This window comes from Amblyomma americanum, chromosome 6, assembly GCF_052857255.1.
Source record: "Amblyomma americanum isolate KBUSLIRL-KWMA chromosome 6, ASM5285725v1, whole genome shotgun sequence".
Taxonomy (NCBI): domain Eukaryota; kingdom Metazoa; phylum Arthropoda; class Arachnida; order Ixodida; family Ixodidae; genus Amblyomma; species Amblyomma americanum.
This window is the reverse complement of record NC_135502.1, coordinates 113,653,469-113,680,645: the sequence shown is the minus strand read 5'-3', so window position 1 is coordinate 113,680,645 and position 27,177 is coordinate 113,653,469. Positions and strand designations below refer to the sequence as shown.

At 47.2% G+C, this 27,177-nt stretch overlaps 1 protein-coding gene across 1 annotated transcript; it reads left to right on the top strand.

Annotated features, from left to right (window-relative positions):
• Positions 1–403: 403 nt before the first annotated feature.
• Positions 404–25,495, top strand: LOC144094936 (sperm-specific sodium:proton exchanger-like). Its single transcript, XM_077628804.1, has 21 exons — positions 404–532; positions 4,153–4,248; positions 4,673–4,946; positions 5,830–5,973; positions 6,325–6,496; positions 7,145–7,226; positions 7,552–7,745; positions 7,965–8,048; positions 9,024–9,118; positions 12,169–12,229; positions 12,336–12,605; positions 13,694–13,897; positions 16,839–17,051; positions 18,045–18,182; positions 18,992–19,117; positions 20,660–20,755; positions 20,893–21,072; positions 21,284–21,421; positions 22,627–22,824; positions 25,157–25,291; positions 25,381–25,495. Exons 1-21 carry the CDS (start codon positions 484–486, stop codon positions 25,441–25,443), a joined length of 3,012 nt encoding a protein of 1,003 aa, XP_077484930.1. The 5' UTR covers positions 404–483; the 3' UTR covers positions 25,444–25,495.
• The last annotated feature ends 1,682 nt before the right edge of the window (positions 25,496–27,177 follow it).

The window sequence follows — 27,177 nt, the reverse complement described above, 5'->3', positions numbered from 1 at the left end:
GATAGACCTCTTTGCTGCAGTGTACAAAATGTGTACAAATTTAGCGGGAACATTGAGAGCGTGCTTGCTTCTGTGGATTGCCAGTTCAAGCTGAGGAAGCATCGCGTAGCAGGCACACTATCAGGACGTATAAGCTGTCACAATGAAATATGTCGTTTATGCGAGGCGTCCGCAACTGGCGCTGCTCGAGTCACAGAACCACGCGCTAAAATAATGATGCGAACTACGGTCTCTCCTGTACTTATCCTGGCTCCCGATGAGTTATAAAAACAACCAACATCGCACACCGTCCACCTTGCTAAGCTCAACAGGGTTTTGCGACTGCGTTGTGTTTGCCGCCAAGTCACAAAGCCTAAGTGCGCTGCTTGTGTGCCTTCACCCCTTTTTTCAGGCATCACGCTGGCCGTCTCCACCCTGTACGTGACAAACAAGATCGCCGACGACACGTGGCCCTTTCGCGAGAGCTTGCTCTTCAGCCTGTACATGTCCAGTGTCGAGAGGCTGCCTATGACCGACGCGCTCTTCGAGGAAGGTCTGCAGACACGAGTCTCTGCTCTCCCTCTCTCATTTCCATTCGTAGGCAGTGGATCCCTTCGTCAACTGGATGTTTGCGAACTCACGACTAGGTCGCCTTGTAGATTTGAAGCACGTCTACGCACACTAAATAAGAACATTAACGGGACACTGAGGGCGACTCTATTGAAATATTTGATTGAGTAAAAATAAATATCTAGCCCTCTCTGGGTATGTTAACATCGTCCGGCAGCAAACTATGCACCTATGGCTTAAAAAGTTCAAAACTTAAACTTGTGACGTTTAACCCGCGAAACATAGGTTGCCTCCGTTTTGAACTGAATAGTTGTATGACGTAGCCTCCGGGATTTGCGAAAAAATTCGGTGTCGACGCATGCAGTTCAATTGCGAAATGCGCCGGTGATGATGGCACCTGTATTTCCTTTTCTTTTTTCTATTTCCTGGCTTATAAAACCTTCGTTTCGGCGGCAGTAGTTTTTCAGCGGTTAAAGTGCTTAGGTAATATATAGATAGAGGCCCACTTCAATTTTTCCTCAGTGTTCATTTAAGTAAAGCTTTAAGCAGTGATTGCAGAAAAGGCAGAGGTTGCAAGTGATTGATGAATGGCGAACATTCAAAACTTATCACTCAGCAACTTTCCAAAAAGTTCAGGTTTCATTTGAAAGCACACGCTACCACGTCACAAGGAACACAGAGAAATATACAGGATACTGACGCAGCTCAGATTAAAAAACAAAGCAGCCAAGTAATTGATTTGTGGCCGGTAAGGACAAACGTTTAAAACTGGAATGACGCAATTTCTTCTCTCAATATAGACAGCCACGAGGAAGAGATTTTGGATGCTATTATCAGTAAAACTAAGGAATCCACTTCGTGTACAGCTACTAGCTGATACAAATACCACGACTTACGGCTATAATTGGAATGAAATGATAAAGGCTCTGTGCGCAGCTTCAGCCGGAATAGATCTAGGAGAATTTCGCGCAGCTAGATGGGGAGCAGAATAAGCCTTGTATATGTATAAGAAAGAAGGCGAGATAGCACTAACTCTTAGAAGCTTTTAGTGGTAACCTAGGTGCTGTACAGTACAGAAATGCAAGAAATCAAGGACCTACGTTGAGGCATTTTTGGAAATTTTAAAACTCTTTCAGGCAAAGTATTGGATTAGAAGATAGCCTACTTGTTGTTACACAGTGCACTGAAATTGTTACAGCTGACGGGAGTGGCATAGACATAAAAAGGCACACGACAATTCAGACCACGCTCCGTAATGGAAAACCATGGCTGGGGAAACTTCTGTTATTAAAAGATATCTCTCGTGAGAACCACAAAGTTGTTTGTTGAGGAAGGGAACCCACCACTGATAAGAGTTATCTGTCGTACGCGAGCGCCCCGTATAAATTAGTTAGTCTGAATACACGTTTTTACTCCTGCGGAGTGCGTTGCAAGCTTTTTGCATATTAAGGTGGAAGCCTTACTAGCCTCTATTACGAGAAAAGCTGGCGGCTTGTGTTAGTGTGTTAGCATGTTAGTGTGTGTACTCGCAGATGGTACGAAAAATCACAGCGATGGCACAAAAACTAGGGCGACATCAAGCTGCCGTAGGACGAACACAGCAAGCCGAACACGGCCAATTCAGACAATCACACACGGGGCGTTTCACAGAACTTGAGCCAAGGTTTAAAAAAGAAAGCGTGTCTCAGGAGCTGCAAGAAACCAATACTATATTGTTACCCGTGGTGTGGCGCTCCTGACAGTATTTTTAAACTCCATTTAATAAGGCGATTAGTTAAGAATAATTATGCTGTAACGACGAAGAAGTGCACGCGCGGCAGCGGAACTGCCCCCGCATCAGTGGCTCAGTGGTTAGGGCGCTCGGCTACTGATCCGGAGTTCCCGGGTTCGAACCCGACCGCGGCGGCCGCGTTTCGATGGAGGCAAAACGCTTAGGTTCCCGTGTGCTGTGCGATGTCATTGCGCGTTAAAGATCACCAGGTGGTCAAAATTATTCCGGAGCCCTCCACCACGGCACCTATTGCTTCCTTCCTCCTTTCACACCTTCCTTTATCCCTTCCTTTACGGCGCGGTTCAGGTGTCCGCCGATATGTGAGACAGATATTGCGCCATTTTCTTTCCCCAAAAACCAATTTTCACTTTCATTTTCAGCGGGAATGCTCTCGGCGAGCGCACGGTTCGGGTCAGTGCTGCTGGAACCACTGACTGTTTGTGAACGCCGTTCTGCGTTTTGTGCTGTGCTTTGCTCTGCTTTGTGCTTTGTGCCCGAAAAACCCACTACAATGCAAATTTTAAATTATTCCCTTTAGGGTCCCATGCGTTTCCTTAAGTTGTAGAAAGGCTTAAGAAAGAAAGGATTCATTTTTCTGTAGCAAAGTACCTCATAGGTGGCCCCTTTTGCGGCATTGAAAGAAAGTCCGCGAAATATGGAAAAAACCACCGCGTAACTGCGCTCATGCGCTACCATATCCCTGCGCTCCCAACCGTGTTTTAAACGAACGAAACGTACGCGCTGACCGTTTTCAAGTGAGCGGCCGCCACTCAGTTGGACAGACTGCAAAATGAGAAAAATAAAAAAAAATGCAGAGAATACCTCGAAATACGCGACTTCACTACTTTCTATTCCTGTTTTGTTTCGTCGATGCGACGGATCAATAGATCCTCCGTCTGAATTGGCTGTCATTGGCGTGCTTATCACTTATCGCAGATTCCGGCCCGCTTCCTATGTTCAGGAAGAATGCACTGACGCATATTTAAGACAGTGCTGTAACAGTAGCTTTTTACAGGGATTCGAACATACGACATATGCACTTTCAATTCTGTGCTTTCCCAGACACTCTACCTTTTCTCTAAGGCGCGGTTCTGTGTCCACCGAGATTCGAAACAGTTACTGCGCCATTTCCTTTCCTTAGAAACCAGTTTTCGTATTAAAATTGTCACGCAGCCGTTCGTCGTACATCGTTGCGGGTGGTGTCGCGATTTCTCGTTCATATAGCGTAGGTCTCGTAGTCATATTGGGGGCCAGCTCGAGACAGGTATTCGAAGCGAGTGTCCGAGTGTTTCACTCGGACCTTCGTGGATTCAGCGTTCGGAGGCGCGTCTTCGTTTCATTTCTCAGTGCGCAACCTGCGCCTAGGTCGAACGCTCACGGTAACACACTATTCGCCTTCACAGCACGTAAGAAGTCTAAAGTGCCCCGCCGTGGTGACTCAGTGTTTAGGGCACTCTGCTACTGATCCGGAGTTCCCGGGCTCAAACCCGACCGCAGCGGCAGCGCTTCGATGGAGGCGAAGCGCAAAAGCGTCCGTGTGCTGTGCGACGTCAGTGCAAGTTAAACATTCCCAGGTGGTCGAAATTATTCCGGAGCCCTCCACTGCGGCACCTCTCTCTTCCTTTCTTCTGTCAGTCCCTCCTTTATCCTTTCTCTTACGGCGCGGTTCAGGTGTCCGCCGATATGTGAGACAGATACTGCGCCATTTTCTTTCCCCAAAAACCAATTATTTTTTTTCTTAAGTGCATCTGAACTTTTTTGTCAAGTTAATTGCGAAGCGCATTTAATCTGGGGTAGCGTGCCCCTCTCAACAGCTGCTCTTACGCCCGCAGGTCGATACCCGGTGATGACCACCATGGTGCAATCCGAGGCGCTTTTCAACGCGGTTCTGACGTGGTGCATCTTTGGCTACTTCCACAGTCACGAAGGTGCGCGTAAAATTTATGATAAATTTTTTAAAGTAGCTCTAATCTTGGAAATATCTCGCGTTCTTAGCGTATGCCATATGAGGAACACAAGCTCGGTAAATCGCGTAGGGGGTTATTTCTTTGCCTTTAAACCTTCTTTGAATGTTTTGTCATGCACGCTGACCCGTGCGCAAAAGCACCGGGTGTTCCCATTCAGAAGTAGCACAGTTCAGCCGCCACGCGGAATTTGGTGTCTATTTAAATTCTAGTTGCAGCTTTCTGCGAAACGTATGAGCACCTCAAATCCATTTAAGTCCATCAAATACTTTCTGACTAATATGATCGTCGTGGTAAAGCAGCAACTTCCCCTACCGGTCCGATTGGGAGTCAGGAGATGCATTGGTAGACCTCATCGCGAACTTCACATGCTTTTCGGCGGCTTCAGGAGTCGGCATCGACTTGATGTTTCCGCTGCACAACCAAGGCACAGCGATGGCCGTAGGCTTCTTAATGGGCACGGCTACTGTCTCCCTCCTGGACCTTATGTCGGTCATTGGCGGGAACTCTGCCGTCACTGTGGTCGTCTCCGGCACCTACCTCACCTACTACATGCTCGAGAACATGAGCAGCTCAGGCGTCACCGGCGTCGTCGTCTATACCATGGCCGTCAACCTGCACCGGTCCGTCGCCTGCACCGAACTTGCCCGCGCCCTCGAGGAGTGAGTGAGCATCCGGGTTCATTCAGCTGAGGCATGCTTGTCGCTTATCCTCCGTGAGGCCCATTCGCTTCACAGAGGCGCGCATTGCTGAGAACTGCGGCCCAGATTTGGCCGTGACTAGTTGCCCGGAAAATTCGTTCCTAGCTGAATGTTCTGTTTAAACAGAAGGGTAGATGTGTAGGCCAGTTGGTGAGACATCAGGAAGTTATACACCGCAGCAGACACAGGACAGAGGGAGGTGACGACACCGCCCAGTGTCGTCACCTGTGCCGTCACATCCCTCCGTCCTGTGTCTGCCGCGGTGTATAGCCTCCTTCTGTTCAGTCTTCCTTCTTGTGGCTACAGCTCCACGAACACTTATCTGCAGCAAGGAGACTAGAAAGTATGACGTGGAATAAGTTCACTTGCTTTAGGGCGCTACGCGTAATATCGCGACGCATTGCTTCGAAGGATTTAGTCTGAATCCATGCACAAATGGTTTCATTATTATTCGACTGAAGAGAGCATGTCCGCAGCGCTTGGGTTGTAGCGTTAGAAAAAGGTTCGAATAAAGGCAACAGGCTAAGACTTCTCAATGCCTTAAGCAATATTGCATAAGGAAAACTTTTTTATCAAACAATCATTCACGTAACGAAAATTTCTCATGCTCACGGACGGACGGTCGCTCGTGCAATGTTACCATGACCAGCGCGAAATTTGTTAGCGTACCTTAGTTTTCAAGCGACAAACGTTTCCTGGCTACTGGCCCTTAATCGTTCGCTTCCTGCAAACATCTTCTATAGCTGTACTAGTATTATGGTAGACCCAATTAAATTGTGCTGATAAACCACTCTCCTTGCCGCAGACCGCACAGCTGTGCTGCTCATTTCTCTTCCTTTGGCAGATATTGGGACTTGCTGTACGACGTAACGGAAACTTTGGCTTCCTGCGTGTCGGCTTCGTACACGGCTTTCCTCCTCACCCAGTACGCTTCCACCCTTGACTGGGAACTCTTGTGGAGCTGTTTCGTCGTCGAATGCGCCATTAGGTGAATGCATTTAGCTCGTTCTCGTGCCAATGAAATCACTTTCTTGACTCATGACTCACACTGCCTCACAGAAAAGAGGCCGTACTGTTACCTCGAAAGGAACATACCTAATGCTTTTACGTCACAGTTCACAATATTCGAGCCTAGAAACAAAGTTATACTTCAGAAGCTGTTTTACGTGCGCTAAGAGCGTCGAATGCCGACTGTAACCTGCGGAATCGTATTCACGGATGTTTGTCGCTCCTTCTTTGTTCAGAAGCCTCCCGAAAGGTCGCGGCTTCGTGCTGCTTGTGATCTTTAATTTTGTAAACTCGGCCGCTGAGTGCCCCTTCGGCCTTTTCCCGAGGGCAGGTGCATGGCGGTGGCGTTGCTCTATCCGGCGATCGGGCACTTCGGCTACCAGGTCACTGTGCGCCAGGCAATGGTGTTGTCCTGGGCGGGCATCAAGGGAACCTACCTGAGCTCCCTGGCCACTGCTCAGTTCCTTCGGAGCCAGAACGTCTACACGGAGAGCATCACCAAGGTCTGCTTTTGACCCCCACGTGGCTTTCTCCAGGCCCATGTTTCAGCTATGTTCTCTGCTTCGCAGAAACCTCTAGCGAATTGTTTCCTCTGGGCGCGCGCAGACTCAAACGCACCCAACTTTTGTAGTAGAATACAACGTTAAATAAACGCGGATGTTAGCAACAAGAGGCTAGGGCTGTCGTTTTGTATTACTCCGCTAACGAATCAGAGCAGAAAATCGAATCCACAATTCAATGTTTCATTGTAATAAATAAGTTATAAGAATTTGTATTCTTGCACTTATAATTTGTCTTGGGATCAGTTTTTTTTTATTATTTTGATAACTAGAAAAGCGTTGAAAACTAATCATTTACTTCTTACTGGTGGATAGTATGTGCAGCCGTAAATTTGGGCGGAGTTTCAGTGGAAATTTAGATTGTATCCGACTGTTTGTTTCGTAGTGTGCCCTTGAAGAGTCTAATTACCTCTGCAGTGCTCATTCCAGGCCAAGAACCACGAGATATTCACCACACAGAGGGGCCCTCTAGATTAGACTGAATGCGTAATGATTGCGTCGTGCTCCTGCACACAAGTGACGACTTTACGGCGATATCAATCGCACCGTCAGTTTGGCTATCACTCGACTCGATCCTTCTATTCGTTCCAGTCGTACCTGTACGTCGTCGGCGACATGGCCCTCACGCAGCTCATCAACGTCACCCTCCTGCAGGTAGTCCTCGGCTCCCTAGGTGCGTACAAAGTCAAAGTCAAATTTATTTTTCTCCGAGAGGAAGAAAGGGGGCAACGGAAAAAAGCTGCACATGCGCAGCTTGACGAAGCCCGGCCCCCTTGGGTACAGTTCAGCAGCAATTCAAGAAAAATAACAAAGGACGCTCAATGACAAGCATTGTACAAGATATATACATATGGACGACAATGTCAGGGTTTTATACGTGAGATGCAAAAAGTAAGCGGCTGACATAATACAATGCACGTGGTAGAGGGCGTAGTTGCAGCAGTTGCAGCGAGAGGCTTCCTCTCGCTGCCCCATCCTTACCCACAGCATGTGCGCAGGCATGCTGGAGGTGTCGGACGTGGAGCTGCGCGCCATGCGCGACGCGGTCCAGCACCTGAAGGAAGCGGCCGACTCAGCTCGCGCCCTCTACATGAGGGACGACTCCTTCCTGCTGGCAGACTGGCGCTGGGTGGCGCGCAACACCCTCATCCGGAACCCACTCGAGACCAGCTTCCGACTCCAGACTGCCCTTGTGAGCTCTTCACTTCGTCGCCACATGTTGATAGAGATTTATCGCCGCCCACTCAGCGAAGTTTCATCAGAACACGCGATGTCGCTCAACTTCCTTCAGTAGCTGTACCATTTCATTCAAATAGATGAAAATACTGCTTGTATTTCTATACGTGTATGATATCATGTCTCAGCCTTCAGCACTGTCGCCTTCATGTAGTAACCCTGAATCCCTCTGCAGACTGCTGGCTGTGTCGTACGACTTCGAAAGGCTCCCAAACACATCGACACCTTGGCAGTCGAAAACGTCCTCAGGATTGAGCAGGTCAGTGAGCGGTTTTCTGATATTTGTAAGCCATTTAATTGACCTAGCACAATTTTAAAAAACACTGAAATGAAGAATCGCTTTTATCTCCGAATTCCGGTAGAATATTGCCCTCTATTTAGAGCCCACACCGAATAGAGAGCTGACTGATGGTAGTTACCAGTATTGCAGATTTGTGTTTGGCCAGAATTGGCCAGAATTTATATTCTGAGCCACCATGCGAGCTCAGCAGGGCGCCAAACACCCAGTTTGTCAGTTAAGTAGACAATTTCTAAGGTATAAGATATAAGGTCGTGATTATTGTTATACAAGAAAACTATGTTTCACGTGTTCTACCGTAAAATACATGGCTCCTAACAACGAAATCATTCAAGAAATTAGTCAAATAAAACAACTAAATAAAGCTTCAATGCCACTAAACACGCCCTGGCAGCTTCATGAACATGTCGAGGTTAGAGATCTGCTGCGCATTCTTTTTTCTACCACATGACGGAGAGTGCTGACGTTGTATTATGAGGAAGTAAATTATTTTCCGCTTCAGTGTAATACAGGTAACGTTTGTCATTATATATTGGCATCAACAAACGCAAAAGCCATCTGAAAAGCTTTGCGAACTTCTGTACATGCCTAACATTCTTGGACAAAAATTTTGAAAATGGAAAAATTGTAAGATACTCTAATGGAAATATTAAATTTAATGGCCCATTGTTCTGATATGCAACAAAATGTTTATTTTAAACCGTTTCCATTGATCGCATCGAACAGTCATGACTGGCATAGAAAACCAATGGGGAACAGTTTTGACGATAGCAAGAAGGTTAAAAGAAAAAAATGCAAGGCTGCCACCGGGTTATCTACGGATATATTGATTGTTATAGTGAAACTTTGCATTATATAAAGGCATTGCGTTCATAAGCGGTTTCTTCTTCAGAAATGCTTTTGCCCAGAATTGTTGGGTATGGTTTTTTGCTACAGGTCAGCTATGCCCGTCAGTATCGCCAAGGAATGATACAGCAAAGGACCAAGATGACCCTAATTGCAGCGCTTCAGTATCCATTCGACAAGAAAGTGTAAGTCGAAGGCCTTCCTTTATAAATGGAGACTAAAGAGGAATCTGAAGTCTAGCTAGAGTAGCATATTAATCTGCCGTGACAGCAAATGTGGCACATTTTTACAGAGAACACATCTTTTATAAGCCAACATTACGTAAAAGTCTAAAGTACGCGTTAATGCCTGGCGAATTCAGGGTAACCGCACCCGGTCACATCCATTGTTCGTCGGCCGCGATTAGTTCTGTGGACAGTAATCGGTGATACATCTGTTAGGGTGGGCTACCAAATAAACAAAAATGCTGCCCTCTCCTACCATCGATACGAAGGCAGCACGGTGAGTGGTGCGAGTGCTGACTATAGTCGGACAAAAGCCAAGAATGCACCGGCGAATGCCCCTCAAAGGAGGCCCTCCAACCAGCATCGTCTACCGGTTCCCATGAGGCCGTGGTTGCAGTGCAGCAGAGGTTGGGCAGGAAATGGAAGAGGACGATCCTCGTCCGCGTGCTATGGGGATTGGGCTTCTCGGTACTAGCGAGCCTCTACCCTCTCTCCAGCTTCCCCTCTTAACCCATGCGCACCCATTTATTGCAAAACTCTGAATAAATACGTAAAAGTCTAAAATAAATCTGAGATGATGCCTGCACTGAACCAGAGGTTATCGCAGGCAAAACCAATTGAAAATAAAAGAAAAGGGACTTTTGGTAGGATGCAGATGTGTGCCAAAAGATGTCTTTCTTAGAATTCATCTCCGAACTGCCACTTTCGACATAGCCCACTCATCAGGGATCACAGCATGGTTTTAGAAAACGTCCTGAAGGCATCTGGGCTATAAACTCGGTGGTATATCATATGGTTGAGTGATATGAACATAGCTTATGGAATAAAACGGCACGAAAAAACAAGGACGGGAACACTCAATAGACAGGACGGGTACCAACTACCAACTGACTAATTATCTCGAAAACCCCGCTTATAACCACGCGAGAGTGCTCATAAAAAAAACAATGAACACAAGAAGCGTAGAAAAGAAGCAAACAGATTTAAACGCAAGCATTGAATTTTTCAAAAAGGCAACAGAGAGAACAGGCAACATGGCCCCATGTGCATGAGCAAGCGGACAGTATAACTAGCTGAAGAGATTGCCTTTTCGAATGGTTCAGTGCCCACGGTTAAATTTTTTTGCTCATTTTCTACGTTTCGTTTGTTTGTTGTCTTTTATGTGTACTCTCACGTGGTTATAAGCGGGTTTTTCAAGATAATAAATGAGTTGGTAGTTGGCGCCCGTCCGGTTGTATTCCATTAGCTATGTCTCTTCACCAAAAAGCTAAAACCAAATTCTTGCTGTGATATGGACTGTCGGCGGAAGTACCTCTGTTGGAAGCAAGCAGAACAGATCACAAAGCAGTCCATGGAGTCAAAGCGACAATAAGCACAAAAATCTTGCGGCTTTTAGGGAGACAATTAATGTTGTTTGTAGCCAGTAATAAAAGAAACATGCTTTCGCCTTTGATGTTTTGATGTTGAATGCCAAAAATTGGCATTTTCGGAATGAGAATTTCACCCATAATTAGAAAAATAAAAATATAATGCTGATCTTCTTTCCACTTTTACCTACGCAGAGACGCAAACCTTCAGAACTAAAATTATACACATCTACTCTATATATCATTTTCTCCAAGAGTTTCTCTTTAAAAAACAGGGAACATATGATTCTTTGAGTAAAACTACAATGCTGTAACTATTTGCTACAGCAGTTTTCTAATGCAGTTAAAAAATAACGAAGAATCGAATTAAAGAAATCCTAGTGAGCTATGTGTATTAGTGGTGTTGGAACAGTGCTAAGAACAGGACAGAAGTCAAACACGGAAGCACAGGGACCAGCGCCCGACCCTGTGCTTCCACGTTTGACTTCTGTCCTGTTCTTAGCGCTGTTCCTACACCATGCAATACCAACAAGACCGTCAACTCGCTCTCCTATGTGTATTACTTTGTGAGAAAACAGGTCTTAAATACGCCACGTAATAAGTGAGAAGTACAGTGCCTACCTTGTGCCCTAAATTTTGTCAGTGGCTTGAAGAACAATAATAAAATCAGTTATTCCTGCCTGCCTTTACTGCAATTTTAGCGTGCAATGCTCTGCTGTTTTCTGCCCATCTTAGTCGGGAGGCACTGATTTTAATCTACTATACGTTGAAGGCACTGGCGTAGCCAGGGTGTGAAGTTCGGTGTCAGAACACCCCCCGAAATTTTCTGAGCGGTGCATTCTCCCTCGCCATCCTCCTTTCAGCCTTTTTCTTCGCCCGTGCTGTTCACACCGCATCAAATATTAAAATGTAAAAACTAAAATAAGAAGTGTGTACATTTGTTGGCAAAAAGAGTTCCTGTTCTGATAGCAAGCGGAAGTTAGTGCAGAAAATTGCCACTCTTCTTCGTCATCGCACGACGTATGGCTCTCCTTTTAGTTGTAAGCACAGTTCACCCAATAAAACATACCTTTTCAAGTGACCCTAGTTTTTCACCATCTGCCTTGTCCTAAAACGATCATAAGCTATCGCGAAAGTAAAAGAGCTGTTTTTAAAGCGCCTCTGCGGCTGGCGGCGCAAGTTCACATGCATAGGGTAGAAGTTTTGACAAATGCCACTCGTTCGCAGTTGCTGACTTTGTTGTAGAGCAGAGGCTTCTGTGTTGCTGTATGTTATATGAGAGTATTGTAAATAGCCGCGATTTTTCGTACGAGTGTTTTTTTTTTTAGAAAATAAACGTTCTTTACGAATCAAGTCTTCAGTGTCCTGCGTGCGCTCGTATTTTTATGTAGTTATTACAGTGAACGAAACAACTGACCCTTCGGCTTTCTTACAGCAGGAGAATGCATGTTTGGGGGCAGGCTCTGTTTCTTTTTATTTTTCTACCGGTGGCGTATAACACCCATCGAAAAATATATCTGGCTATACCACTGGCTGAGGGTAAACTTTATTTGTTTCTATGCAACGCCTTTACTGTTGCGCAGCTGTGAAGTAATCGTGTGTCGCCATGCTGTCTTCATTGAATTCGGAATCTGCCATTTTCAGATACTTGGACATGGACACCATTGGGTCGATACTGGCGATACCGCAGTGGGTCATCTGGCTGGTGAGTCAGTGACTTACATACTCTTTCACCCATTCTTTAAGGAAATGGAAGATGTGCATGAAGGACGGGCAGTTCAGGACCCCATGCGTCTCTGCCCCCTCCGCAGAAGGAGAACATGGGCACGGCGCGCGAGGAAGGCCTCACCGAGGACAGCGGCGTCGACGTCATCCAGAGGCCGCTGCGCGAGCGGGTGGTCGAGCTGTTCGAGCACTCGTACTACGAGGCGGTCGTCACCAGCTCGACGCTGGCCATAGTGTTCGTGCTGGCCGGACTCCTGCGCATCCTGATGGTGACGGCTCGCAGCAGCGCCTTCATCGCCGCCATCAGCGTCGAGGCCCTCTACCTGACCATGTTCACCACCGAGGTCACCGTCATGGTCAGTCACGACTCTCGCACTTACCTCAGTTGCCGCGGGGAGTAGTGAGCACAGCGCACAATGACCGTTGACAGAGGCAAAAGGATAATATATCCACCACCTAACCCATCTTTGGCACAACATGAAGCAGTCGGCTGGCGAAGGCTGCAGACAGGAACATTATCAAATCTACACATCCTAGATAAAATGTTTCCCACTCAATACAGGGACACATGCCCATGGTGTGGGGCCATCCCAACACTATATCACATCACATGGGAGTGCAGAAATAACTTCTCTTTCCACAAAGAAACACCCAGTGCGGAACTTTGGGAGGGCCTGCTCATCAGCGGCGTGCTCACACTCCAAAAAGGATTGGTGCAGCACGCTCTCAAAGTGGCCAGGCTCAGCGGTGCTCTGGAATAGGGGCGCCGACCACTCAAGACGACGGAGACTTCAGTAAAACATGAAGACCTCTGTTAGCCGCTGAAAGCTGTAAATAGATAATTAAAATTATTGCATTCCATTCTATACTCGTTGATACTCCGCAATTTGGCGTTTCTTTTCCCATTTTTTTTTTAGCGAATAAAGAGTGATGTTGCTTTCACTGCTGTTTTCTCCACTTTACAAGAGCAATAGACTGCTTCTTCACTTTAGTCCCGGTATGTGTTACACTTTGTACTGTACAGGCGCAGCCAAAAGTAAACGGAGCACGCTGCTGCCTTCTATCATTTTTCACTCGCTTCGTAATTGAGATTGGCAACCGTGGTATGTGAAGGCTAGTAGTAGACGATAGTTCGCTTTCTCATGAACAGATAATGTTTGCTGATGTCCTACAGGAAAGGCGAGATTTCAATTAGAACGGAATGGAGTGCTCCGTTAATTTATCTCCGCGCCTGTACCTGTACGGATACACATACAAGTACAAATCACTAATCCATCTAGAAGAATTTATTTTTTCTTCAGTTTGTTGCTCTTCACAAGAGTTTATATCCCGGTGTAGCTTTCTCGAGAGCGTTTGAGGACAATCTAAAAGTGGAAGCCCCCGGAGTTAAGGTCTTTCGTCAGATTAACCGCGCTGGGCACTGCCGCTCCCTCTGCATTTTCAGATATCGGCGTACGGCCAGCGCATCGTGAACATGGACAACTACAATCGGTTGGACCTGGTGCTGGTGGCCTCGTGCATGTTCATCTTCACCATGCAGTGCGGCCTCTTCCTCATGCAGCAGAACGACCTGGCCAACAGCGCGCTCATCGTGTGCTTCATCGGCGCCGTCTCCCTGCGCTTCCTGCACGCCGCGAAGTACGCCGAGGTGGGTGTCCCGTCTCCTCTCCTGTGCATCGGCCACGATGCGAACGATGAAAGGCAGCCAATAAGTTGCGAGGAGATTTTCGCTGGTTGATCTTAGCAGCTAATTCACTGGCGACTGCGAGCTGTAAGGTTTTAGCTGGAGCAGAAAATACCGCTATTGTCGTCGGAGGCCGGCATGCTGCGATAACAGTAAACTAGCAGCGCGACCGACACGTTAAAGAACGAGCGCATAGACGCATGTCTCAGCACGATAACGAATAGAATAAAAACACGCACCTCCTTTCCCGGAAAATCGTTGTACAGGATACGAATGGCAACTATCTTGGTAAATACAAGAGAAGGGGTGGGGGGGGGGGGGGGGGGGGTACTGCGCACAAAAAGACAAGGACAAGAAGATAACACAACAGGCGCAGACTCGCGACTAACTTTATTGACAACACGACACTCCTTTAATAGTTTCAAACTGTCACATCACACACATGTGGAAACCAAAAACTTGTCTTCATTCTGATACAGTTTGATAGAAGGGTCACTTACGCAATCTTTATTCTTCTGTTTGATACAAAACCCCTCCGCCAACTCACGCGCCACCTGGTCACGGCTCCTCCTCAAAACTTTTGTATCTGTCAGCAAAGGCAGGCAAGGGTTATTGCGCGTAGCATCCGGGCATGCGCCACAATGCAGGGGTAAATTCGACCCTGTCCCTGATTTCATGGAACGCTGGTGTTCCCTTAAGCGCTCATTCAGACATCGGCCTGTCTGACCGATGTATACCCTGCCACAGGTGAGGGGAATCTGGTATACGACACCCGTCTGGCACCTGACAAAACGAGTGGCATGACGCTTCTCGCAGTCCGCTTTCCTCTTCCCTCCGGACATGACCTGAGGGCACAATGAGGCCAACTTGCATGGGGCGGTAAAGACTACCGGCACGCCGTAGCGTTTCGCACGTTCTTCAAGTTGTGGGAAATTCTGTGAATATACGGTAGAACCGCTCGCCTCATTTCCTTAGAACGGCCACTATCCCGGCACGTCCTATCTTTCAGTTTGCGCAGAAGCTTCTCTGCCACTGCAACAATGATTGAAGCAGGAAAACCAGCCTTCGTCATCCTAATTACCTGATTATTGAGGCTTTCGTGCACCAGGTGAGCGCAAGACTTAGACAAGGCGCCCTGCAAGCAATACGTTCCGATAGCCCGTTTAACAGTCTTGGAATGTGCTGACCTGAAAGGCAACAGGTCTTTCTATCTATCTATCTTCTATCTATCTATCTAACTATCTTCGCCCACTGGAATAAAAAGTTGTGCCTGGGCGCAGGTGCAACGCTGTGCGAAGCAGACGGACGAACAGCGTGGGGCTGCAGCTTAAGTAAGAATTCAGCCTTGGAAAAGCAGCACTGACGGACGACAGACAAGGTCACGGACACGATATGTACACAGCTGCACCGTGCAGCTGTGTCCATTTCTTGCAAATGTCCAGCGTTCAGCCCACTTCTTGTCTTTGTTCGTCGTCCGCGAGCGCTGCTTTCCTAAGAAAAATAAATGTCATCCATGCCGGCCAGCAGCACATCTTTCTTGAATTCAGCCGTCGCAAACGTGAATATTCAGTCGCGTTAGTCTTCAGAAATGTTCCGTCATAGAATGCTATTTCGACACATACACATGCAGCCTAATAGACACAGTAACAACACGCGTTAGGTCAGCTGTCCACACTACAACCATTCGCAAGCACAGACAGACGGGCCAGTTTGTGTTTCGTGGAAGAACATGGAGATGGCCACTAGCGCGGAAAGGCGCGAGAGGACGAGATGAAAGCTTTGCTTATGACACAAGGGGTTCAGCTCGTGCGATGGATCTGTACATAGGAAAAAAGGGTGGCTGTGATATCACATTTTCTTGTGCGGTTGGCTTTCCATCAATACCTAAACTTTCCATTCACACAATATCGCAAAGACAACTGGAATTACTAGCGGAATTGTCACCATAACGAAGCTACAGGCAAGCATGAATTTTTATTTTTATTTTCAACCCAGTCTCAAGCTTGGCACAAGCACCAACAGATCGTTTGCATACAGGTTGCCTAGTTTCACAGTCATGTCGGCATTAATTAGCGCACTGGCCATATGCTGGTTGCGTGAAGTTATCACTAGGCACTGCTAAAAGGCCGCACTTGCATTGTTGGATTGTCCAGACTGAAGTGGCGTGCTAGTGTTCAGCTGTGCCACATGACAGTCAAACGTAGCAAGCAACTCATCCCTGAACTGCCAACGCCGGCATGACTGTGAAGCTAGCTGACCGGTCAGTAGGCACTTGAATTGCCCAGGCACCGCGGGAAATCGAACTCTCCTTAATTGAGAATTTGCATAGTAGGTACGCGCAGACCGTATCAGAACGAATTATGCTGCTGCAGCAATACAGGATTCTCGGTGTGCTGTCATGAGCAATATGAGCAGGAAAACGGGAGCGAGTGCCCGATAGCCCTAAACACTCCGTGTGGCGACGCACGGCGGCCGCTTTTCTCAACACAGTGGAAAGGGTTCTGCTGGGTTGCCCGCTTCTGATAGAAGTAAGAACGCATCTCCCTTCCCGCTTTGTTTCTGAAAGCGGCCTCCACGTATAGCTACAAGTAAAGTTCGAGGCTACCGGGCACGCGCTCCTGTGTTCCTGCTCATATTGCTCATAATAATACACTTTTGGCGTCAACGTCCGTGTCTTGGTTAGAAACCGCGCTACGTTGTCATTTCTTCCTGCAGTCATCATTTCCTGGCCTGTCACTACAGTTATCAACTACCGTTTTCACCATTTCCTTTCCGACTTTCTGTTGCCAAGGGGTGCCAGAAATGAGTACCTTTGATGAAATGAGAATTTTCGTCAAAACGAACTCCACTTCGCCTCGAGCATGCTTTCCAGGCCTGTCCTCTTTCCCTCCTTGCATTTCGACAGCGCGTACTGGAGCGTGTGGCCGACTACGTGCATCGCTACCTGGACGCCAAGATCTACGACGCGTACCAGATCGGCCACGCCATCGTCACCGGCGAGGAGGAAGTGCAGCAGAACGTCTGGAAGTTCGTCAGCAACAACAACACCGTTGCCGAGATCCGCGGCCGAGCCACGCTGAATCGCCTGCTCGTGCTGCGAAGGCTCGTCGAGATTCAGGTGCGCGACGGGGGGCTCCTACGGGGCGTTGTGGCGGCTTCGTCGCTGACGCGCGTACCTTGGGCAGAACTGGCAGAATTCATCACGTGCGCAGTCTATAGACGGGATTCAAGTTGGTTTTCCCCCAAAACCACGCGCTCTTTAATTACTGAATGCTACTTTAGAGCCCATTTCAGAGCGAGTGTCAAAAATGTATGTGCATGGGGTTTTAACATTCCAAAGCCAGTAAGGCTATGAGGGACGCCGTAATGAAGGACTCCGGAAATTTCGACCAATCTGGGGTTCTTAACGTGCACTACATTGTTGAAAATATATTAACGTATTCTACGTGAACCAAAGTGTAATGACTTATTGGATACGAGAGCGAGTCAGAAAATGACTTTAAAATGGCAATAACATTGCGATCGTGCAACACACGGTTCCACTCTGGATATGATCTTTCCTACAGCCGGGCTGGACAATGCGTCGGGAGAAGCATAACCAGATTAAGTACAGAAAGCGGCCACCTGCTTGGTAGTGTGCCGATTATGCGGTGGTTCGCTTTTTGACAAATTAATCTGAAAAGCCAATTGATACTCATGGAGGAGTTAAGGAACAGTATGTGGGCGTCTGTCCGCTACATTAGCCTGCTTACGAGCTGCACAGAAAATTTAAAAGCAGAGTTTTAGCAGTGGCTGACGAAGTTCAGCGAGGTCGATGAGTTGAGAGCAACGGCGCATAGGTGGCTCTGGGGTCAACCGGAAAACTTTTCTTCTTCCAGGATTCTAGCTGTGTTTAAACGCTGGAGCGTCTGCGTTAGACGTTCTGTGGTCTATGTTGAAGAACGTCGAAATAATCCTTTCTCCCTCATTCTGCCCTTCTTTAGACTAGCCATGTTATGCACGGCCCAGTCCAAAGGGTGACTGATGTGCTGACGTTCGATGGTCGATTATTAGGATGCTTGTTAATTGCACCATCTAGATATTTCTTCCCACGAAATTCTCTCCCTTTCAGTCTCGGTTCCCGGGCGTGATGGTGGCTTTTCGTAGTCGCCAGGCGAGCACGACTATCTTGGACGACGTGACCAGGAACATCCAGGATCACCAGTCTGAAGGACTGCTCGACGCCGAAGCTGCTCAGGAGCTCTGCATGGTGAGGCCACTACTGCACGCGTTATTATGTCATTTACAGCCACACTGCCTATTGCCGGATCACTGCTCTGAACGAAACACAAGCGTTCAAAAATTACTTAGACAATAGAAAAGTTGCGATGATTGCAAGTGCAGTGTGCTTAATGAATATCTACCAGCGGTGAGGGCAGATCGACTGTCTAGTTAGCTAAAAAGGCGCGGAGAAGAAGACCAGTTTCTACTGGGACCGCTATTCCCGCGATTTCAGTCGAGCCGAAAGAGCAATACCGCTGATTTCACATGGTATTCAGGCTTATCAAATGAAAAAGCATCAACAGAGAAAATTAAATGAAAAGAAAATTGGCTTTTGGGGAAAGTAAATGACGCAGTATCTGTCTCATATATCGGCGGACACCTGAGCCGCGCCATAAGGAAAGGGATAAAAGAGGGACAAGATTTGATTTTAGGCTGTGTCTTCCAGCTGTATGTGACTGATGTCATATATAACAGGTTTTGGTGCCAGTGGCAATAATCCGAGTATCGATGCACCGCTGTAAGACGCACCAAGTTCTTAATGGTTGTATTTTGGATAATATAGTTCTTTGCAAGAGAAGTGGCCTCTCCCATTAAGAGAGTATCAATTTTCTACCAATGCAGTCAGAATCATTCAGGCGTAACGAGTGAATGCGCAAGGGTGGGTCAAAAATTAACCTGAAAATGGCGCGTCACTGCATGTCCTCCCAGTTACTCCGCTAAACACAAGACGCAGGCACACCGCTTTACGTCGTCCGTATAGGGAGTTCACACAGTGCACCTCCACCGGCTTCGCAGGCGCTGAAGGCGCGCCGCATGCGCGTCATCGGCGGCCCTTGCAGCCTTCCGACCAGCTACAAGCCGATTGCCATGCTGCGTGTCATCCCCTGGATCGACTCCGACAGCGTGCGGCAGTTCCTCGCCGTAAGCGTCCTTCCTTTATGTGCCCAGACTAGGAAAAACACAACTATCATTCGAGCACCTTGGCCAGTGTAGGTTGTTGAACTGGAGGGGTCGCAAGGAATCTATTCGGCGTGCTAATTCCGACGTGGGCAGAAGTACAAACTTTGTTTGCTTTCCCTGCTAGCTATATGCCAGACATTTACTTTGGACAGATTCCAACTCTTTTCATTCATATGCACAGATGCACACTTGGTACACGCCTTGGTCACAGCGCAGCCTTTTGACGCTTAGGTTATGAGGAATAGCCGCCGCTGTGGCTCATCAATCCTTATGGCTCTCGGCTGCTGACCTGAAATACGCGGGTTCGATTCCGGCCGCGGCGGTCGAATTTCGATGGAGGCGAAATTCTGGAGGCCCGTGTACTGTGCGATGTCAGTGCAGGCTAAATAACCGCAGGTGGTCAAAATTTATTGCGCCCTTTACTACGGTATCTTTCATAGCCTCAGCCGATTCGGGACGTTAAACGCCCATAAACCAGACCAAGCCAGTTTACGAAGAAAGTATTTAATATTTTCTAGCTTAAAAAGTTCACCCTCATACTGCTAACTTAATGTTTCTAATGTAATGAATGATTAATGGGATCGTATACGCTTATGTAGTCCTTCTATGCAGCCCCAATGAGAATATTCACTGTATTTTTTCCAACTTCAGGTTTTTCTTACTGCGCAGTGGTGCTTTTGGCGTCATGAGAAAAAAATTGGGGGGGACGTTTAAGCTTCGCCTTCAAGAGTGGAACGCGACAGTTGTTGCAGCGCTGCCAGGATATTACTCATGTACGCAACAGTAGTCAAAGACACTTCACGAAGACAAACACCACAACGCTTTCACTAGATCCACTTTTATTCAGTTCGAACCAACGCTTTTGTATCGTGCTCGTAGCGTGTTTTGCGCGCACTCACCTCGCAGTCTGAAAGGCCTTGGTTCGATTCCCCGTATCTCCAAAAGTTTTTTTTTATCTGGAGGTTTTCTTGTTACCACGCCAACAACGCCAACACCGGCTTTTCTGCGACACGAGCTCCTTAACGCGGTCGCGTTAAAAAAAAAATTTCGGCTTGCAGCAAAATTTTCGCAGTTATTTTATACATCCAAGTCACTAAGTGCGCCTGTGTGTGCAAACAGTCATGATTGTTCACAAATACTGTACATGTATACTCATGCCGCACTCTCATTAAACAGGGCCTGAAGTCATGACAAAAAATAAATCGAAAGAGAAAATTCGACGAACCCGAAAACCGTCAGTTACCGCGTTTTGCTGACTGCACGCATGGGCGTCAGATGTCTAAACAGCGGGCGATATTCTCAGCCGTTCTAGACAGCCTCAAGAAGGGTTTTGAGGCGGGCTAGTTGGTGGATTTCGTTCATGATTGAACTGCGCGAAAGAAACGTTGACTGTGTGTGTGTACGTGTTTCTTCTTGGTCAACGTTTCTTTCGCGCCGTTCAATCATGAACTAGACAGCCTTGAGCCAAGGAGTGATTGAATGCGTGACTCACCCTCCCACCAGATACAAATCCGTCCCGTCGTCTTCTCTCCCGATGACGTCATCGTGGAGCGAGGGCAAGAAAACCCAATCTTGCTCACCTACTCCGGGATCCTGAAGGTAGGCACATACATCAGAAGCGCCGCTCGCGTCTCTGTACAGTAGCCTTATAAGGTGAGGCCCAGAGGACGAAAGCACAGTGCACTGAATGGATTGCAGATGATTGATGCATTGATCGATCTAATGGCTGCGTACAGATCGAAGGCGAGTTCGAGAACCCTGGCGACGGGTCGCTTCCCAACTCGGCGTCGCACCTGTTCTTCTACAACGAGGGCTACTTCCTGGACTACGTGAGCGCACCCGCTTGCCTCGGCGTCTTAGGACTCGTCACCGAGGAGCCGTCCATCACCCGAGTGGTCGCCGAGACGCAGATAAATGTGAGAACACTACTTAAAGAACTTAACCCGCCTTGACCCCAATTTTTTGTTAGGGGGTGGGGAGCAGGAGAGAAGAGGGGCCTTATGGGCAGAGAGTAGTCAGTCTTACCTTGCGACCAATCCTCCCAATCCTCATGGAGAACTCCTGCAAATTGTTGGCCTTCTGTCTTTTGGTCTTCTGTAAGATCACCAAATCGCCACGGCTTTGCAGGCGTACGTGGTTCCGAGGGATCGCGTCATCGACGCCATTCAAATCTTCACTCGGCCTCCAAGCCTTCTATACCAGATCTGGTCCTACATTGCCAGAATCATTGGCTTCATGGTGCTACAGACACACCCGAAATATCAGGTAAATTTCATGCGTCCAAATGCTTCTCTAAAGGTGCCTTTTTTACAGCACTGGAATATGGACTGCCTATTGCCGAAGCATGTATGTTGACCTCGGCACATTTCACAAAACGCACTAATTTCATGCTGAACTTTTGTGTTCTCCATTGGAAAATTAATTCGTAAACTGATCAAGTTACGAGTTTGTGCGATTAGGCCCCATATAATGGTACGAATGTCCGGTGCGCGGCAAAACCGCATGTTTTAAGCTTCTATAGAAACATTATTGCCTGTGTTCTTGAAACTATTCTCTAATTTTTTTTTCGAAAACACGTTCTTCCCCGAATTCTTCCTAAGCCTGAGACAAGCATTAGCCAATACGTTCGGCTGTTGCTGAAGCTGCAAGCCAGCTGCGTAGTCTTGCAAATGCCATACTCAAGACCATATAGAATCTCGGAAGTTTTGGAAGTGATAGAACGTCGTTGCAAAGAAACATAGCTACAGAAATATCTTTTACGAACGAAAATATCTGCATGTTTGCCAAAAGGATGCAATATCAATTAGGAGCAGCACGTTTCTGTTTGGCACAATGTTCAATCCGTTGAAATGAAATTAGCCTGCGTTAGCTACAATATGGTTTCAGTGAGGAATTTTGCTGAAGGTGATTTAACTAAAACATCCACCTTGATAGAAACCGGCAGAAACGCGGAAGTTTTTTTTTTTTATCTGCAGCAACGCAGTGGAAGCCGTTACGTAATATGTTTTCAAAAGCGTGTGTTCCATTTAAATTTGATTGTTTTTGAAAGGAAATATATATGGGCAAAATTACAAAATAAGCTGAACTTCACCTAAAATGAACGTCTGCATTTAGTTCAATTCGAAAAAAACTACTCACGTTATTGAAGTATAGTTCATTCAAGCGGCGTTTAATTGTACCGGGTTTGCGTGTTCCCTGTTGTGCAATATTTAAATATTCTAACCGAAAGAGAGTGGTTGTACAGACCTCTGCTGTCTGAAAAACTCTTTTCTACACTCGATGACATATAAATAGCTCACGAAAGCATGCACCGACTGCAGTGTAAGTGCAAGAGTGCCTGCAATTCTGAGTTCGTACGTTCGAATCTCATGTTACCAGCCGTATCGATGAGCAGCAGCAGAAAGAAAGCGACAAGCTGCTATCTGCAGCCAAGCCTAACAGCATCCACCTTTGTCTGCATTGCGCGCCAGACTTGGCCCCTGGATAAAATCAGCCGGCGGCTAGAATCCTTCCTTCTGCCCGACTTGGAACGCTGCTCGAAATTCAACCTGACGGCGGACATAGAAGACGCCATTCTGATACATGGCATCGCCCTAGATCCCGAGACGCAGGAATACTTCGTCGCTCCAGCCTACCTGCCACCGCAGACGATGAAGATTACCTTCCCGGTAAAGGACCACTCTGCCTGTGCTGTCAAGTAGCTGTGCGAGAAGCTCGACTCTCAAAAGGAGAGCTAGTTGCTTTTTAAATGCGACGCGTTTTATCATGAAAATATAAAACAAGGACAGAGTAAACGACAGCTCCACAGGACGAAGCGCAAGTCTCGGCTGGCGGACATTAGATGGACGTGCGAGTGTGTATCTGTGATATCACATGAAAATTGTGCTTGATATTAAATAAATAAGCCACTTGACAGTTGCGCTCCGTCCGGTGAAGTTAGTTTCTTGTGTCCGTGCTGTAATCGAAAACAATTAATAGTATGCGGTACCAACTAGCTCCCTTTGTGACTATGCTAAGAGAGAAGTGCTACAGCTTGCGCTTGTAAACTAGACATTCATGTCATGGCGTGCGATGTATCCACTACCAGCAACATGCGACATCCGTTGTTCTACGAAATATTCAGAAATGAAAAATTTTAATGGTTAGAAACGCAGTCATTTAACTTCTGAAAGTGGCCTATCAAAAACTAATTGAATTTAGAATTGTTTATTCGCTGAAAACATGGCCAGATAGCTTTACATGAGGATGGAATAACAGCACATGTACAACACTGTAAAGCACTATAGTAATGCAAACTGCCAAAGCATATCCTTTTTTTGCTGTTTTTTACCTTCGCAACTCCGGATAACGATCCGTTTATCGGTCCTGAGTTTTCAACCCTGAGTGCCCCGGATCATAAATTTATTTCCGTAGCAATAGAATTGGGTGCAAGTGGAACACAATATGAGTGTTACTTTTGGCATTCAGTTCACTGAATATATTTTGATTGTCACCAGCGCACTGACTATTATAGAATTCTAGAAGCGGCAGGATATTATCACGACCTTCTCACACCTTGCTTAGTTGTGCGGGAATAGTCCATAATGCAGTATATGCCAGGCTAGTGTCGTCATGCGACTTTGTCTATGCCTTTTTCTATGTGATGTCGAACTTCGCCATGCTTAACGCTGATTATCGATTAAATAGCCTGGAGTAATAGCATCCCAGCTTGCACGATGTGCGACATTTACTTCTGTTAAATGCAAGAGGTCAACCTATGCAGCCATAGATGTCATATTGTTGTATGATCGTCTAATAATGGGCCCTTCGTCCTACGCTGTGCAATGTGCTTGTAGAAGCTCTTCACCCCCGAGAGAATTTGGTGAATTTGCCCCATAACATCGCGCTGATTATCGAGAGGACAGCCTAACGAATATTTTCCCAAGCCAACCAGTAATTCAGCATCCAAGGCAACCGCGGTGGCTCAGTGCATGGTTATGGTGCTCGGCTGCTGACCCGAAAGACACGGGTTCTATCCCGGCCGTGGCGGTCACATTTCGATGGAGGCGAACAGCTACAGGCCCGTGTAATGTGCGATGTCAGTGCACGTTAAAGAACCCCAGGTGGTCGAAATTATCTGGAGCCCTCCACTACAGCGTCTACCATAACTTGAGTTGCTTTGGCACGTTAAACCCCCATAGACCAATGTAACCCAGTTCAGCACTCCAAGTATGTCTATGAGCGGCAGTTAACATGATTGGTAACGGCATTCGTCGGCGCATAAAACTCAGCTCACGTCTAATTAAGCTGAACTTTTGGATTGTGAACAGTGAGGCTTCTGCGTAATAAGGAGTTCTCCCAATTCTTCTCACTTTCTTTGTTATTTTTGGACTTCTGGCCCTATGGAGCAGTGAATGTTTAGTCATTTCAGAGAAAAGTACCATTTGGCTGTGCGAACCAACTACTTACTCACTGATCTCCTTTGGCGGAGTTGCCGCTTCGCCATGAGCCCTTCAAGCAACAAATTTATTCTCCAAAAGAGTACCAAAATCGCCAAATTTCTTGGCAATGTTGCCACAAATCAAATGATTCTTGTCCGTCTTTAAACAGCCTTTATAGGGGCGAAACACGTTTTTTGTGGACAACTACCGACCTCTAGGGTGGAAAGCCTTACAAACGTAAATGCCGGCCGTTAATCGTCTTTGTCAGTGGGAGCAGCGTAACATCAGGCCGCACGAGTGTGATTCGTCATTGGTGATATTAGTACTATCTCCCATGACGAGTACAGTTAGGTGACGGTGTTTGAACGTTAGACTCAAATCATCAGCCACCTTTGATTTGTTCGGGACTGTGAAACGAGGTGGCAGGTATCAACTTCATACATTGTGTCCGACCCAATTTACGTGATAATATTTTCCAAGGTTACGCTTCATTCTAAGCATTCGCTTCTTTTCTCTGCATTAACGTACAAACTGGGCGCTGCGTAAATAGTGTTCCAACTGGCTCTTCCTATCCGCACAGTTCCACCAGAACCGGCTGCGTCCGGTCATGATGATAATCGCCAGCAAGACCTACAGGCTTCCGCCGGAGGTCGACTGGCTCCAGACAAAAGTGGACGACGAGAAACAGACCGAATACGAGGACAATTTCAAAATGGTGGGCAGCCTCTTCCGTACTTTTAGGGAGAGTTTGACACTGGGAAATTGTAGTTCGCACTTGTGCTGATAATGAATTTTTTTTTTCAGGAACGAGGCGACGATTTAACCGACAAGGTATTGTCGCATCGTCAAAGCGTGGAACTGTATTGACATTGGTGGTGATTCATAAAAACCACCGCTGCATTATCTTCGCTGTGAGTGCCAGGTACCGTCGAGTCCCAGAGCACACAGCGGAGACGACGATTTGTTACTCTGCGCTGAGTTCGCACATCTGTTGTGTTTTAAAATCTTTGTACGTTTCAATTCTATTTCAGTAGACACTAATGTTGTTGTTTCTTTTTTGCGTACAGCAACTGGCATCTGCCTGAAGACGCATCGTGCAGTCTTGAGGTGACAATGCAGCCTCAGAGAGGTGGAACCACTTGTAGTCGGGCTCCATGCTTTATTCTCACTTTGGATGCCACTGGAATCTGAACCTGGCAAGGTTTGCAAGCGCAGCAGGGGGCGGCAGAAGGTTAGGTGGGCGGATGAGATTAGGAAGTTTCCAGGAATAGGGTTGGCGCAGCTGTCAAAGGATAGGATTAATTGGAGATACATGCGAGAGGACTTTGTCCTGCAGTGGGTGTAGTCAGGCTGATGAAAATGATGATGATGATGAGAGTACAATTTCTCGTCAAGTTCTCCTCCTCTTTCATAAATTCGGAGATCGCGGGGAGCCATACCACTGCTGGCGCAGTGGTTCAGCTGTTAAGCGATGGGCCATTGTGCGCCCGGAGGTGGCTGTTTCAAACACAGCCGCCCGGTGGAATATGAGACTCATGCTGCGCTGCCCGAGCTCCCGTAAGGATCATTTTTTGCGAAGATGGCTCTTCTGCAGGTTGTCGATATCTCTCGAACAATCAGCTGATGCCCAGTACACGGTGGGCAGGTGGCAATTGAATTTAATTCATTTGAATTAATTTAAGTTCCACCTGCATGCTGGGAAGGTTGCCAACAACCCGGTGGCACCATTGCAGGTGGGCCACTTTTGTGGCCACGTGACACGCTTTAAGTGTGATGTAATCACAATGTCTCGACCAATCCAGGAATTTCGTCTCGAACATCAGCGGAACTTAATCACAATGTTTCGACCAATCCAGGAATTTTGCCTCGAACATCAGTGGGACTTGTGTTACGTCACTACTTATGCGCTCTAATAACTCAGCAAACATCCTCGGTAATCATCTAGGGGGAGTCTCTGCCATTCTCCGCAAAACTTTCTGCACTTTTTAAGACTAATTTCAACCTTGATTGGCTGCAGGAACCATCTACAAGAAAATGTCAGCGATGCATTGTCTCTAATCTGAGAACACGCTCAAGGACAGCGTCAGGAAGCGAATATTCATCCAGCAATAAAAGCAGAGAGCACAAAAGAATGCGGGGTAAGAGTGCTTGAATAAATATGTTGTCTTTCTTGCTTCAAGCACACTACAGTCTGTCAAACAACTAACTGAATGCTGCAACGTTTGACCAACTCACGTCCGTGTATAGGAAATGTTTGGCCGATAGGCATGATCGCGGTTGGCACGCCAGCGACGCGTGACACATCAAACTCAGGAACATCTCCGCTCTGACGTCTGACGTCTGACGAACATCCGGCCTTGCCGAACGGAACCCGCCGCGGTGGCTCAGTGGTTAGGGCGCTCGGCTACTGATCCGGAGTTCCCGGGTTCGAACCCGACCGCGGCGGCTGCGTTTTTATGGAGGAAAAACGCTAAGGCGCCCGTGTGCTGTGCGATGTCAGTGCACGTTAAAGATCCCCACGTGGTCGAAATTATTCCGGAGCCCTCCACTACGGCACCTAATTCTTCCTTTCTTCTTTCACTCCCTCTCTTATCCCTTCCC